Consider the following 17,281-nt stretch of genomic DNA (forward strand, 5'->3'; position numbering starts at 1 on the left):
ACTCCCACTGCTACTCCTCGCTCCGGAAGTGCTCGCGCAGCTTCCACTCCTTCAGACTCTGCTACCGTCAGTCCCCCTTACTCATCAGGGGATCTCTCCTATCAAATCACATCTACCGGAGAGATAATAGAAGATAAAAAGGGCAAAGCAGTGATGGCCGCCATGAGGAGGTTGATGAGTCATCACTTCTGGCGGTATCAAGATGCCCAAAAGAAGCAGGTGGTGATCGATGAGTTAAAACAAAGATACCCTAATCTGCCAAATGTGGAGTTTAATGACGATTATATGCGAGAGCACATGGGTTTGGTCCTAAAGCATTGTAGATCAACCTTGCGTACTTCCATTACAAAGGGGTTGGCTAAACCCAGCTGGGCAGACAAAGCTGATTGGAAGTACTTCATGAAGCAACATAGGGACCATCCCGAAATGTTCGAGGGTCAGAGGAGGGCTGCGAAGAGACGGCTAGACGTCATAGGTACTTCGCACTTTGGTGCAGGCGGATGGGGTGCAGGCGGACGGTATGCATTCGAGGCAACCGTGGTAAGTCTACTTCTTCCCATTTAATGTATTGTTCTATTTGTTTTACTTACATATTACATGCACTTTAGCTAACTCTAACTCTCATAAATTGGATTCACAGCAAGCTGCGATGGGTCATCTTCCTATAGATGCAGAGACGCGGTGCGCATTTCGGATAGGAACAAAGTCGTGGTTCATTGAGCAAGAGGCAATGGGAGCGACAGTCGATTGGGCTGAGGTGGTTGCTCGCACGGTATAAGTTTACTCCTACTTGTAATCTCACTTTTTAATTTAAGTTCCAATCTAATTTTCGATTTATATGGTTCACTCTTAGGGTCAAAGCTCAAGCGTCCCATCATCGGAGGCGAGCGATCAACAGGGGCAAGGATCGGACGCAGGTGGTGAGGACGAGGGAGAAGACGCAGGTGTCGAGGACCAAGGAACAAGCCAACAAGACGAAGATGATTCGGATTCGGATGAGTAGTGGTAGTAGCATTTTGTATATCCGCTCGTTTGAGTAATTTTGTAACGCCCTTTCGACAGGGTAATTTTGTTACAAACACTGTTGTATATGTCCGACATGTATATGCATTTGTTACTCATCATTTCACAAGAACAATTTTGTATCACCCTGCAAGCAAGGGAAATTTTGTTATAAAAAACTTTCTTTTGTAATTACAAAAAAAAAAAAGGATTAGTGGGGCTAAACAGGGCCAAAAGAAAGCCCTGTTTAGCCCCACTAACCCTTTTTTTTTACTTCTGTTAATCATCGCTATATAGCGACGTTTACTAGTGTCGCTATATAGCGACGATTAACAGTGTCGCTATATAGCGACGTTTGCCAGTGTCGCTATATAGCGACGCTTTATAGTGACGCTCCTTGTCCGATGCTTTTAGCGACTTTTATAGCGACGTTTGCGCCCGTGAAAAAAAAAAAATTTATGTAAAACGCGTCGGTATTTCCGTCAAAAAATGGCCTATGCCTTGTAGTGTATCTACAAATGACAAGGAGTACTCGATCAATGATGAGTCATTAGGATTGATTGTAAAAGGTAGAGACCTAGGCCTAGCATGTTCCACCACTGAACTAGAAGACAACACTCCAGAAAGAAGTTTTGAGATGGAAAATGGGAGGGGATGATAATCTTGAGGACAAAGGATCCAAGTTTTCAAGAATTATTTGGTTGAGCACAAAGAGGATCTGGGTAGGGGCATTGACCTAGAGTAGTTGAGGCTCAATTTATATCATATTGAGGTTGATCATGTGAGAACTACTGTGTGCCAAGGATCAAGCCTGTAGTAGAATGATGCCAACAACGTGTCGGGCATAGCCGAGAGACTGTACAAGGTTGATGTATGTGCAAAAACCAATGCCAAAAAATAGTCAACAAATGTGAATGTACATGGGTGGCATGTGTGCGTACAAAGGTGCAACAATCCTAAATCCAAGAGGAATAACTCTGCCAAGTGTCAAATTGAGGTGTTGAAGTGCCAATGCTAAGAATACTGAACTGGTGTCAGTGTGTGAATGTGTACACAGATGATAGAACTACATGGACAGACGCCGGTGGGAATTAATCGAGTAATGTGGCAATGGCTTACTTGGCTTGGTGGAGTTGGATCGCCTCTATGGCAGTGCTAGTCTATAGCTAGACTACACGTCGAAGTGTCAAATGTAGCAAAAATGAGTTTTAGTTCGTTTATTTAATGTGCTGGGTGCACTGCAGAAGATCAGACAATGTTAGAAGAAGGTTTTAACTTAGCACTTTAACCAAAGAGGTTCAAAAGACTAGGAGTACCCATGTTCCTCTCCAAGCTAAGTTGGATTCAATTTTGATTGAGAGGGATGAATTGAATTCTAGGATGGAGGCATTGAGGTAGCCACATCAGCAGTCTCTGGCTATTTTATTATATATTTTCTCTATTTGTTATTATTTCAAGAATATTTCCTTATAAAGAGAGATTAAATGCCATTAGTGAAAAGCCTATGGAGAGTTTTTTAGTGCAAAAGTTTTGAAACATTGTCTATATGTGGGGTGAGTTTAGATAAGTAGAGTCTATACTCATAGATTAACACACACATAAATAACTAGATACTATTCATATATTAAAACACACATTGCGTAATTAGATACTCATAGGACTTTGAATCCATATAGGATTTGAAGCTCAAAGCTAGGAGAGGGCAAAATGAAGTAGGATAGAAACTCGATGATCCCTCATCCTCTGTATTCTTGATAGTGGACCGGAAATAATTGCATTTACTAAAGAATATAAATTGAATTACTAAAGAAATTTTTCATGAATATCTTTAATATTTTAGCTACTTTCATATGTGTATCATAATTTTCTTGAAAGTGTAATGTGCCATTTAATGAGATTGTATTGTGAATCTCTTTAATTATCTTTAAGTTACTTTCCTTTGTTGAAATTGTATGTGAATGATTTTGTGTGTAAGCGCATGTTTATTTCCTTCTACTATTCATTTGAGAAGCCTAATTCCATTTAAGCAAACAATAGGTTCCAAACCTAATATGCATAGTTCATTCTTTAGAAAAAGTCTTGCCAAGAGTGCGTCGCGTTGTGACCCAAAGATGGCCCCGAAAATAGTTATGTGACTAGATACACCCCTGAGGGGGCCAATAAGAAATATGTAATATGGCAGGTGCGATAAGAAATAGGTTCCAAAGCTAATATGCATAGTTCATTCTTTAGAAAAAGTCTTGCCAAGAGGCGTCGCGCGTTGTGACCCAAAAATGGCCCCAAAAATAGTTGCGTGACTAGATACACCCCTGAGGGGGCCAGTAAGAAATATGTAATATGGCAGGTGCGATCAACGAAAGGGGTTTTATATTTTTATGAATTTACAAATAAAAAACATACATAAGGGGTTTTTTAATTCAAAAAGTAAAAATTTTCATACATAAGGGATACTTTAATCATCTCAAAATTTAGAGAAGGGGTGTATATAGGTTATAAAAATCCATAGGTAGGGGATTTTTTTTCCGCTTGAACGCACGTGCTATATGGGCTTTTGACATAGTGGCCCTCCCTAGCAAACGTTGAATTTGAAGCATAACTATTGGTATACTTTCAACCTTGAACCTGAAATCTTGAGATGAGTGTTAGTGAAGGGTTGATGTTGACTCTACAAGGTACTCTACTTATTAGGAAAATCATATACTTTCTAGTTCCTTTAGTTGTCCTACTTCACCTACTTAGATCACTATTCACCATGGTAGACCCTTCACACTGGCAACCATCTTGATTGTAGTAGGACCTTCAACTTAACTTCAATGGCATGTTGATGTTAGTGATACCAAATATATAATGTGTTAGACTATGAGTATAACCCTTTATACAAAGCCAATGCTTGACTTTAGGGTGGTTTAGAGCAAATTCAAGGCTTAGTTACACAATCATTCAATTGTCCTTATCAATCCGTAATAGCTATTTATATACGTTTCATGGAGAGAAAGTTTTATATAGGTAGTCAATTAGTGGTAGCAAAGTTTGCCAAACCCCAACACAAAAAAGAAGTGAAGTAAAATTTGCAAGATTTGAAATTCATATTCTAAAAATGTTAAAAATTTGCTTCAATTAGTGGATTTACTATTTTTGTTCAAGATAGGTAAGAACTATATTTTTAAATAGTATTTTACTTTGTCAATATTGGGAAACTTTTAAAAGTAAGCTATATACCCTCTATATGTTGCATTATTTATTAGTCTACATTATTTACAATCATACATGCCTTGAACTCATTGGAGGGATCAATGATAACTCAAAATAAATATAGGCAATTTCTCGGGGGGGTCACTCATCATATGTAACCCTATCACGTGAGTTCAACAAAAGGATATTTTTTATTTCTAAAATTTACAGAAATAAATATACATAAGGGACTATTTAAAATAATTTTGGAAAAAATTTACAGATTTGTATAGGAAAGGGGTACATTTTATTAATGAAAAAATTTACAGATAAGGGATTTTAAATATAGGCCTTGAACGCACGTGATATAGAGGGTTTATACATAGTGACCCCCCTGAGGGTAATTTAATAACTATGTTTGAGATTAGTGATGAGAGAATTCATGTCAAGAATAAATGTAAACAGCCCAATAGATGGATTTCACCACCTACAATATAGTAGGCCCTTAAACATGGAAATGCTAGTAGAATTATGGAGGAAAGAGTCACAAAACATGTGAAAATCTTTGCATGTGTACTAGGGGACATGGCCTATTTTGGAACCACCAATGCTAGTAGATGGTCTCCTAAAAGACATCACAAGAGCTTTCCTGTGATGAAGGCCCGGGCATGTCCACTTAAAAATGGAAAAAAATAATCAAGGAGGTGAGGAAAGCTTTTTGCAATCTGTCGTCATTATTAAATCATTTACATGGAAGACATATCACACATGAAAATTCTATCCTAATCATTCCTTACAAACATCACTAAAGATTCAACACCATACTAACATGACCACATTAAGGTCGACATTCAAGGGCAAATCCTATAATTTCCCTTGAGGGATCAAGAGCAAGTCATGATAAGTGACTTTGCTGCAAACATTGTAGACAACTATTTGAAACATGAGAGTTGCAATATCTTTGTGGTTTTATGGGGAATGTTGCCTTAGCAACTAACACCAATAGCTCAACAATATGGGATTTACAAGACAACATATTTAACTACAATCAATATTACAATGGCCCTCATGTGTTAGCTGAATAGGTTTTGGATGGTAAAGAAGAGACCCTACCATGCCCAAAATTAAGGAAAAATAATGCAACATTAAATATTTACAAGGATTGATGATTTGTTGTAGGAAGTTACATAAAAAATGTGTTGACTACATATATCGTAGGGAACATGGCATGTTTTTGTAGCCCCAATGCTAGGTGTTGTCGCCCATGCCATGTTTTTATAAAGCCATTGCTAGGGGTCGATCTCTCATAGTAATCACAAGGCATTTTTAATGAGCCTTGAGGGGGTGAGGGCACACAGTCAAACAATAAATGCAGGAAGGGCCTTTCGAATTGGTCACGATGCAAGATGATGTGAAGATAATTATACTTTTTAATAACATATTTATGTTGAGGCCAGCTCAATATGACTGTTGATGTGACATTGTTTCAAGCTTCCCAACATATTGAGACAATCTCAGATGATCCTAGCATGGATCCAAAAAACAACTCATCATATAGCACGCCATGTGATGGGAAATTCGAAGAAGAAGTGTGATGGATCATGTTATGGTGTGCTAGGGAAGTCCAAGAAGATAGAGTGAATACAATAGGAGACAGCTCACGTATGAGTGTCCACCAAGGGGAAGGGTTGGTCTCCTAAAGGGAAAGGGAGGATGGAGAGGAAAAAGTAAAGGAGTGGAACTGTCAAAGGGAGACTCGAGGAAAGACAGGTAAGGAAGCTTTGGATCTGGTGCAAGAGATGAGTTGGAGAGGGGGGTTAAAATAAGGGTGGCTGGTCTAACGCGTTAAAATAAGAGCGGCTGGCTAAACGCGTTAGACAGGAGGGAGGCAACTTCTTGGAAAGTTAGAATGCAGTGGTATATATAACTGCCAAAGCTCTGACTTTCCCTTCACCACAAAGCTCACAACTTAATTGCTCTCATATACAAGCTTTCAGTTGAATTATATGTCTAGGCAAACCAATCTCTTGCAGCTTCTGCTGCTCCTCCTCCTCCACTTCCACCTCCACTCCTCCATAGCTAGACCCCTCCTCTCAGTCCCTCGTATGCTCTCCCTCGTCCCTTCCTCCCCCCTCTCCCTCCCCTACCACCATGGCCCCCTCCTCACCCACAACAAACTCCACCTCCATTGCCTCTTCTACGGCTCCTTCTCCCCTTCCCAACTTTCCGTCGTCACCGATTTCATTTCCTCCCTCCACCCCAAAGCTCGCTCCCCCTCTCCCTCCGTCGCCACCTGGTGGAAAATCGCTCGTGCCTACAAGGACCTCTCTAGTGCCGCCGTCTCCGGTCGCATCTCTCTCGGCCGTGTCTTCTCCGACTCCTCCTATAGCATGGGCAAGACTCTGACTAAGATGGACATCGCCAGCCTCCTGGAGCATTCCCTCGCTTCTGGTGTCCTGCCCACCGGCTCCAATGCCGTCTACCTTATTCTCACCGCCGACGATGTCCTCGTGGAGGACTTCTGTATGAATTCCTGTGGTCTCCATAGCGCTATTACGTCTCCTGTAGGCTCTCATCAGTCCTTGCCCTACATCTGGGTGGGCAACTCAGCCACCCAATGCCCAGGCTTTTGCGCCTGGCCCTACGCCGTCGCTCCCGAACTCAGCCCTCCTAACGTCCCAGCTCTTGTTTCCCCCAACGGCGACGTGGGAATGGATGGCGTGGTCATTGTCATCGCCACGCTTCTGGCTGGCACAGCCACCAATCCCTTCAGCACCGGCTACTTTCAAGGAGATCCCACTGATCCACTAGAAGCCGTTACCGCCTGCGCGGGCATGTTTGGGAGGGGCTCCTACCCTGGGTATCCGGGGGAACTGCTGGTGGACAATGCTACGGATGCCCGCTACAATGCCAACGGAATCAACAATCGCATGTTTTTGCTACCTGCGATGTGGAGTCCGTCTACGCTGGCATGCCAGACGTTAGTGTGATCTTTCTTCTCTCGCGGTTCACGTTTGTTGATTACAGGAGCCATTCACGTTGAAGTTCGAAATTGAGCTGGATCATTTATTTGATCTCTCTGTCGACGTCAGCCTGCAAGAGTGCTGCAATCCGGTAGCACAGTGCCCGAAAACATACAGAGCACGAGTCCAAGCAAAATGACCAAGAGCAGCAGCAAAATGGAGAGGCCACGTAAATATCTAAAGAAGGATTCATAAGGGAAGACTAAGCTGGGCGGCCAAAAGAAATTAAACGGCCTCAAGAAGGAAGGGCCAGCAGGTTACAATGTGGTTACACGAACTGTGTGATATGCAAATTGTTTCTCATCCCTCATATATGTTGAGGTTCCTAACTTACATGTAATGAGTTTTATAAATAAAAATTGGAAGCTCCTACATCTTCTAAGGTTCATATCTGTTTATTGTACGTATAAGATTGTTCTCATCATGTTCCCGTACTCGACAAGACGAGGCAAATTAGAGGACTGAATTGTGAATAGAGGACTGAATTGTTCACAACTAGAGTAGATGACCATTAGATCTTGGGTTGCCAAAGCTTCATCCCCTTGTAGAGAAACCCACATTGTACTAGCATGTCCATAAACACTAGGGAATGACATTTGGAAAAATGAGAAGCGCAATCAAACTTGGATGCTAGACACTAAGCAAATGGAATCCAATATAGTACTTTAACTTGGAGAAAGACGAGTTGGCATGCATGGAAAGTTTTAGGAAAGAGAAAAAGAAGGGGAAGTAGTGAATGAATGAGAAGAACAAGAACAAGAAAAGGTAGCACTGCAATTGATAGTAAAGGATCTAACTAGTAACAGTTGATAATAAAGGAGCTAAGAGTTGGGAATGAAATATTAAGATTTTAAAAACAAGAATCATAGGGGTAACAATGGAATTTTTAGTGGCACAAATAGCAATACATAGATATGAAGAATGCTCTTTAGCAATTGTAATAGAACTATGACCTCCCTACTGTAGGAAAAGTTACAATGGCAAACAGATAAAGGTATTTGGAGGATAGGCTCAAAGACTCTAGGAACAAGGCTCCTCTTTATTTTTAAAAAAAGTTTAATCTTTACCTCATCTTCACAAGAATATTATAGGGGGAGGGACAAAATGCTCCTCACCCTTAGAGTACATGTTGCAATGGCCACAAAGGGCTAAATCCACACACAAGTGGGAAGCCAAAATGGAATGCATATAACGCCTAAATGTAAGAAGCCATCATATCCCCATGCAAGTGTTAGGGATTAACGTCCTTCATGGAGTGGCTAGGTATTCATGTGTGGGATCCTTGAACGTGGCTCTCCAAAAGGAGCTACAAAGCCTCCATGGCAGATGCCCGTTAGTCATGTCACACATGGCAATTCAATATTAAACAGCTAAGGTCCTCTTGTCAGTAGGACTAAACACCCCATAATAAACTTGTCTTGCATTATGGGAATTTTGGACTCGAAATGGGCCTCTTGGATTAAGCCCTCTAGATTGTGATTAGCAAACCAGCCAATGTGAAGGCTTGGACATTAAAAGAATGGAAAACTCCAAATTAGCCTCTCGTTGGTAGAGAGACCTAGTCCATTAGTCCCCACTAGGCTCCCACTTGCCTCCCTCTTGTGATCCCCACCGCTACCTCGGGCATTTACTTTCTACCTTGCAAACTTTTGGTTAGTTGGCTTATGGAACCGATCATGTCACTTGTTGGAAACTCGAGAAATGTAAACTCGTATTTATCACATCACAACATCAAGCCAAACATCGAATTGAGTACATGATATCACTCTCTCACTCCAAATATTACACGACCTGAAGTGCATGCAATATAATCAACAATATTAATTAGACACTGAAATAACACTCTCAATTCATTTGAGAACAAGCACAACCGAAATGGGTTTGTCGGCCTTATAAGAAAGCTTTAAAATATCTAAACCTGAGAGAAAGCCAGCCAGTTGGATGATCCACAAGAGCTCTACAGAACCAAAGACTGGGAACATAATCTCATTTTTGCTTGATCAGAGAGTTTGGACAAAGAGGGAGAGAATTATTTTTTTACTTAACTATTGACTCCACAAAGTTTTGGCAAAGCAAGGACACACTAGTACTACTGCAACAATGTGAACAGGTACTGTATACATATATAAAAATACTCACTTTTCAATAATTGATACCTTCAATGCAAGGAAAATAACATGTTTGTATGTGTTTGAATTAGGTTGTCTATCAACCAATGGTAGATAATAATAGGTGGTGGCACGTCATACCTATTACGCCATGTTCCAAAGTGATGTATAGTACACTTACTAATATGGAGTGTATGGATGATGAGCCTGGCCATGGAGGTGATGATGATCTTGATACAAGAGAGGAGGATGATCATGAGATAGGAGATACAGATAATCAGGCCATTACCCATGAGGATGAGCCTACCATTGGTGATGCTTATTTTGATGAGCATAGTAGCACAAGTAGTAGTCGGGTGAAAGTATTTGTAGATCTCCACATTGGTTTGGATATTGAAGTAGATATTTTAGCAAGGGTCGATCTCATTGAGGATGAGATCGAACCATAGCCCATCATTAATATTGGCAAAACTATTTTATATATTGTCTCATTCTCCTCACCTCACTTAATTTTTGTATATGTGGGTTTGGCAAAAAGCATATTATCGTGTGACACGTGCATAGCATTGATATTTTTTTTAAATTATGTGCTTTGGTAATCATGGGCAATGTTTGGAAAGGGGTGATGCACATTTATTGCTATGTGTTTATAAACGCGTCTAAATACGAATCTAAAACAGAGTGTAGATGCACTATTAGTTGCGTTAATAACCATGCTAATAGACACACTTGTATTTTCACTAATTCTATCTGTGCCTATAGACGTACTCGCTATTTTTCGCATCTATCAGGTGCATCTATAGTTGCTTTGTCTTGTTGTGATGTACCACATTCATTCAAAAGGAAGGGTACTTTATTTTAGCTTTTAGAGATATTTTACAAGATTACAATAATAGAAGGGATTTTTTAATTCAACTTTAGAAAAAAACCTGTTGTTTTTTAAGTAAGGAGGGGTGTCTTTATTGGGGGGAATTGGGTAATACCCCTTGAAAGCACTTGATACCTAGTGTAGGCTTAGTAGTATACCACCCAAGAGCTAGAAATTATAGGAGCATGGTTTGGGTTAAGTTTCAATGGACAAAATATTGGGCCATGGGAAATCCAAAGACCTTCCAGGTAGACCAAAACTAAAGTTCATATATGAATAAAGGATGATCGTTTAAACACCATTTCCAAAGGAATGAATACTAAAGTCTAGACATAAATAAAGGAAAACTATAATCATTTAAGAATTAACATTTCCATAGGAATGAAGATGAGAACAGCTAGATGGGCCTAGGAGGAGTAATAGTTGGGGAGTTGGGAGTGGTGAGCGTTGGATTTTTTTAAGTATTGTGATGAAGCCTCAGAAACTATCGGATTAAAATCTTTCAATATAATGAAAGGGTGATTTCTCTTTACATTAAGTTGTCTAGCTCTTAGCATGTGAATCATGTAGATCAATCCTTTGAATAACTTGAACTTCACAACGTTGTGCTATATTCCCCTTCAACGTGTAATTATTCCCCTCACTGCACAATGAATCACGTATGAATCATTTGAGTAATTTGAAGTTATGGCATTGCATTGCTATTCCCCTTCCATACAAGTGTGCCATTTTTCCTAAGAAGGAATCCAATGATCAAAATTGCTCCACAATTGTCGTGAAAGAGATGATCATCATAAGATATTTATTTCTATTTCTCTAATAATCTTTCACTCTAAGCAACCGTTGAAGTAGGATAGTTTGTATGCTTGAAGGTGCTAGTGGTCATCTAGTGAAGGACAACTGTTGGTAAACTTCCAACCTTGAACCCAAAACATACTTTCTAGTCCCTTTAGTGTCTATACATCTCATGCTATCAATTAGATCATTGTTCACACACAATAGAGCCTTCACAGTGCGAATCAACTTGATTGTAGGAGAACCTTTACCTTAACTTCAACGGCATCTACACCTAAATTACTAATACCAAATATATAATGTGCTGGATTACCACCATAACCCTTTATATAAATCCAATACTTGATTTACCATGGTTAATTAAAGAAAATTGGAGGCTTGTTTGAACAATCCTTCAATTCGTACTTTCAATCCATAATAGCTATTGATATTGGCTTCATGGAGGAAAGTACTATACTCGTAGTTGGAGTTTGTATGCCCTAACACTCAAAATACATGAAGTAATATTTGCAAGGTTTGAAATGGGTTTGAAACTTTTAACTTTCGTAAATTTATTGGATCTACATATTTTTTGTCAATCTTTGTAAGAAATATATTTTAAAATAGCATTTTACTTTGTCAATATGGTAGAGCGGTTTGGAATAAGCTACAATATGAATTTTGGACATTACATTATTTAAATTCCATATTCTTTAACAACCTCCATGGTTTGACGAAGGGATCCATGATAACTCAAAATAAATCAAACGATAAATGCAAATGACCCAATAGATGGATTTCACCACCTACCATATTGTAGGTCCAAATGCTGGTAGAATGATGGAGGTCTTAAATTAATAGGCTTTGAACACTAAAGAAGAGAATGCAAGATGATGGAAACATAATGTAGTATATCTCCTCTTAGAAGAACCAAAACAGAAAGAGAGAGAAAATATGTAAAAATCTGTGCATGTGCAGTAGGGGACATGGCCTAGTTTGGAATCATCCTGCTAGGGGATGGTCTCCTAAAAGACATCACAAGAGCTTTGCGATGGCAAAGAACAAGTGCATGTCCAATTAAAATTGGAAAAAAAAGGTTAAGGAGGTGAGGAATCTTTTTGCAATCATTCATGCATGTTGAATCCTTTAAAGGGAAGAAATATCACACATGAAAATCTTATCCTAGCCATTCCTCACAAAACTCAAGTCTAATGATCTAATATCATAATAACATGACCACCTTAAGGTTCATGCTCAAGGACCACTTAGAAAATATAGTTTCCCTGGAGAGATCAAGGGTCTAGGTCATGATAAAGGACATTGCTCCAAACATTGTAGATGCTATAGACAACATCTATATACTTTTTAAACAAGAGAGGTGAAATATATTTGTAGTATTGGTTGAATGTTGCCTGAGCAACTAACACCAACAGCTCAGCAACATGGGATTGTTTAGCCAAAATAGTTAGCATGTGATTAAATGGGAAAATTACAATCGATATTACAATGGTCCTCGTGTTAACTAAATGGGTTCTAGATGGTAAAGAAGAGAACCTATAGTGCCAAAAGGTAAGGGAAATAATGGAATATTGAACGTATTTAAGAATTGAGGAGTTGTTTTAGGATGTTACTGTATAAAAAAGGTGTTAATTGCACATATAGCAGGGAACATGGCACGTTCTCGTGACCCAATGCTAGGGGTTGTTGCCCATGCCATGTTTTGTGACCCCAATGCTAGGGATTGGTCTCCCATAGTTATCACAAGGCCTATTTTATGAGCCTTGAGGGAATTGAGGGCACACGAGCAAAAAATAAAGGGGATTAAAGATTAAGGCATTGGATACATGTACGCAGGGCCTTTGGAATTGGTCAAGATTCAAGATGTTGTGAAGGTAATTATACTTTTCAAAAACATGTTTACATTGAGGCCAGCTCAATGTGAGTGGTGATGTGGCATTGTTTCAAGCCTCCCAACATACCTACTATTCTTTCGAGAAGATCTAAGATTATGGCACGATAGGAATAAGTTAATGTAGCGAGGTTCCAAAAAGACAACTCATCATGTAACACGCCATACAATGATGGGAAATTTGAAGGATTGAATACAATGCGAGACACCTCAAGGAGTGTGTCTCCAAGTGTAGGTGAGGGGTTAAAATAAGGCTGGCTGGCTAACCGCGTTAGACAGGAAAAAGGCAGTTTCTTGGAACTTTAGAATGCAGTGGTGTATATAACTGCCAATGCCCCAACTTTCCCTTCACCACCAAAGCTCACACCCCCCACCAAAGCTCACACCCCTAAATCCGTTGAGCTATGGCTGCTTGTCGACCCACCGTCTTTCTGCTTTTGCTCCTCCTCCACCTCCACTTCCACCTCCGCCCCTCCATAGCCAGACCCCTCCTCTCAGTCCCTCGCATGCTCTCCCTCGTCCCTTCCTCCCCCCACCATCCTCCCCTACCACCACGGCCCCCTCCTCACCCGCCGCATGCTCCACCTTCACCTCCTCTTCTATGCCTCCTTCTCCCCCTCCCAACAGTCCCTTGTCACCGATTTCCTCTCCTCCCTCCACCCTAAACCTCGTTCCCCCTCCCCTTCCGTCGCCAGCTGGTGGAACACCGCTCGCGCCTACAAGAACCTCTCTAATGCAGCCGTCGCAGCTCGCATCTCTCTCGGCCGTGTCTCCTTCGACTCCTCCTATAGCATGGGCAAGAATCTGAGTAAGATGGACCTCGCCAGCCTCCTGGAGCATTCGCTCGCTTCTGGAGTCCTGCCAGCACGCTCCAATGCCGTCTACCTGATTCTCACCGCCGACGATGTCCTCGTGGAGGATTTCTGTATGAATTCATGTGGTCTCCACAGCGCTATTACGTCTCCTGTCGGCTCTCATCAGTCCTTGCCCTACATCTGGGTGGGCAACTCAGCCACCCAATGCCCAGGCTTTTGCGCTTGGCCCTACGCCGTCGCTCCCGAACTCAGCCCTCCCAGCGTCCCACCTCTTGTCTCACCCAACGGCGACGTGGGAATGGATGGCGTGGTCATTGTCATCGCCACACTTCTGGCTGGCACAGCCACCAATCCCTTCAGCACCGGCAACTTTCAAGGAGATCCCACTGATCCTCTAGAAGCTGTTACCGCCTGCGCAGGCATGTTTGGGAAGGGCTCCTACCCTGGGTATCCGGGGCAACTGCTGGTGGACAATGCTAACGGAATCAACAATCGCATGTTCTTTCTACCAGCGATGTGGCATGCCAGACGTTGGTGTGATCTTTGGCCTCTCGCGGTTCACGCACGTTATATTCGATCTCTATGTAGACTTCAGCCTGCTACAGACCCCTTCGGTGGCATGTCTGCAGGAAGGGAAGGTCAGCAACATCTAGCTCCCGAAATGCAGACTCGGATGGAAACCACTTGTGGACCCAAGACCACCTCCTTCGCAAGGCACCCCCAATGGGAATGCATGGATGATGAAGATCCATAGATGAGGGACTTATGAGGGCAAGACCCCAACCAAGGGGGGGACGAGCATTTTCTGAGAGAAATCTTTCGAGCGCCTGAGCGAAGGGGAAAAAAAGCTTCCAACTATGTATAAATATGGCAAAAATGGATCGGGAGAAAACATAGTTTCACTTAAAAATATGCAAAGTATTATAGCAATGTCTATTTTATACACAAATCTTTACAAATCTTTGGGAATGGTGAGTAACATAATGCGGTGGCTTTTAAAAAAACCCACATGTAGAGTAGATTTAAATGTCTAGGACTGGTTTTCTTGAATTTGTTGCATATTCTAATTTTTGCCACGGCCTCCAGATCGGCCTGCTCTACCTGTGCCTCTACCTTTTCCAACATTTGAGTAGAAGATAGTTTCTTTTGAAGTTCCTCCTGAAGAAGATGCACCACCATTCCTCTGCTCTTCAAAAATTAGAAGAGCAATGCATGCATACACAGCGACCATGTAAATATGTAAAGAAGAATACTTTAGAACTCATGAAGGAAGGCCAACCTAGGTGGCCAAAAAAAACTAAAAGGGCTCCAGGAAGGAAGGGCCATGATGTTTTACTCAAACTCTGCGATCTGCTAATTGTTTCTAGGTTACATTTAATGGACTAAATCTTCTAAAAATTCATATATGTTTTATAAATAAAATTGTCAAATGTCTTTACCTCTTCTAAGATTCATATATGTTAATCTTACATATAAGACCTTGTTCTCACAACGTTGCCTTGCTCAAGAGGATGAGCAGGGATGAAATCTCCTCAAAGTTCACAACTAGAGTACATGACCAGTAGATGCATTGCCAAAGCTTCATCCCACTTTTAGAAAAAACCCATATTGTAGTAGCAAGTCAATATACACTAGGAAGTGACATTTGTGAAAATGAGAAACTTGGCAATCAAACTTGAATGCTAGATACTAAGCACATGGATTCCAAGATAGTACTTTAACTTGGAGAAAGACTAGTATCATGCATAGAAAGATTAGGCAAGAGAATAATAAAGGGAAGTCATGAATGAATCAGAAGAACAAGAGAAAGAAAAGATAGCACTACAACAACTGATAGTAAAGCAGTAACAATTGATAATTAAAATTTACGAACAAGGAAACAAGAACCAGAGGTTGAAGTTGCAAACGAAACAATGGAATCAGTCATGGATTAGTACTAGGGGCTAAATAACAATACATAGATACAAAGAATGCTCTTTGATAATTGCAATAGAAATGTGACTCTATTGTAGGAAAAGCTACAACTGCAAATAGAGAAAGGGTGTCCGGAGCAGAGGCTCATATAGACTCAAGGGACAAGGCTCTTATTTCTTTTTAAAAATTGATTGAGCCTACAATTCCCTCACCCTTGGAGGACATGTGGCCACAAAGGGCTTAATCCCACATAGAAGTGTGTAGGCCAAGATGGAAGGCATAAGATGCCTAACTGTAAGGAGGCCTCATATCCTCATGCACATCTTAGGGATTGAGGTCCTTCATGGAATGGCTAGCCACTTGAGGGAGTCACAATGTATAAACAAATGAAACTCTTCTAAATCAGTTGTAGTCCTCAAAAGAGCATAAAACAATGTAACATCTAATTCAAGTATGTAACATTGGTACCTGGCCCGTTTTAAGATTCCCTTAAAATTTCATTAAAATTATAACTTTTAAAAAAAAACTCATATTTTGCGTAGTGAATTTTTCAAAACTTTTAAAATCCTATCAATTTTGGTACATAATGCCCACAAATTATGAAGGACCTTGACTACAGAGGACAATATCAATGTATTTAGAAAAATCAAGAAGTCTGTAATTTTTTTCCTTCCTTTGACCTTTTATTTTCAATAGAAAAACTACATATTGATACAACTTTCAATCTTGCGTGTACTAACATAACCTTATCAAAATTCTTAAGTTAAACTTTGTAGTATCACATAAAGTACGAAAAGATAAAAAAATATCATTAAATTAATGGAAAAAAGTGAATGCCTCCTTCTTCAAAACATTCAACGCATATGGATTCTCAAATGTCTTAAGAACACTTGTCTATTGAAACAATTCAAAATCACAAAATTGTCAATATAATTCCATAATTGGAGTCTACTCAATTCTCCCATATGTGTCATCTATATCATCTTCATAACCATCCCCAACAATCTAAAATGTCTTAAGAACACTTGTCTATTGAAACCATTCAAATACAAAAAATTGGCAATACAATTCCATAACTAGAGTTTACTCAATTCTCCCATATGTGTCATCTACCTCATCTTCATCACCCTCCCCAGTCTGGGTTTCCTGTATGGGTTTCTCAATCACTTTCTCTTTCACAACCTCCTTCTCCCATGTATCAGCTAGCTCGCTTCAGGCTCGCCTGCCTCCGTAAAATTGGTTTTCAATATCTCAGAAGGTTGGGGTTCCCGTGATGAGGCTACCACTGAATTTGCATCAAACTTCCCACCTTTCAAACTAAGCTCCTGATGCTCATTAGGCAAGTGATGAATAGCTTTCACTCTCTTCTTTATGTAATCACCTTAAATAGGATCTTTTTCAACTACAATTACATTTCGACCCTTTTTTAAGGCACATGTTGTGACTTTGCCTGAACCAGCAAATAGATCGAGTACCCAATCATGCTCATTTAAAAATAGATCTATGAGCTGATTAATTAGGAGTTGGGGTTTTTGATTATAAGGATTTACTATCTCCCCATTCTTATCCATGGTCACATGCCTGAGCTTCTTCGTCACAATTGGAATAATGAAATGATCTTCAGGAGTAAATGGAGCAGATGGGGGAAAATTGATGTGACCAATATTTTTTTTTCCATCCACAGACCAATACCCAGC

At 40.3% G+C, this 17,281-nt stretch overlaps 1 protein-coding gene and 1 pseudogene across 1 annotated transcript; both read left to right on the forward strand.

Annotated features, from left to right (window-relative positions):
* Positions 1–6,233: 6,233 nt before the first annotated feature.
* LOC147898430 (protein EXORDIUM-like 2) lies at positions 6,234–7,458 on the forward strand. Its single transcript, XM_087379841.1, has one exon. The coding sequence runs from the start codon at positions 6,279–6,281 to the stop codon at positions 7,161–7,163; it is 885 nt and encodes a 294-aa protein (XP_087235967.1). The 5' UTR covers positions 6,234–6,278; the 3' UTR covers positions 7,164–7,458.
* Positions 7,459–13,259: 5,801 nt separating this feature from the next.
* Positions 13,260–14,424, forward strand: LOC147898431 (protein EXORDIUM-like 2; annotated as a pseudogene).
* Positions 14,425–17,281: the final 2,857 nt, after the last annotated feature.

This window comes from Dipteris shenzhenensis, chromosome 9 (assembly GCF_047967505.1).
Source record: "Dipteris shenzhenensis isolate YYH24624 ecotype China chromosome 9, Dip_SZ_1.0, whole genome shotgun sequence".
Classification (NCBI taxonomy): Eukaryota; Viridiplantae; Streptophyta; class Polypodiopsida; order Gleicheniales; family Dipteridaceae; genus Dipteris; species Dipteris shenzhenensis.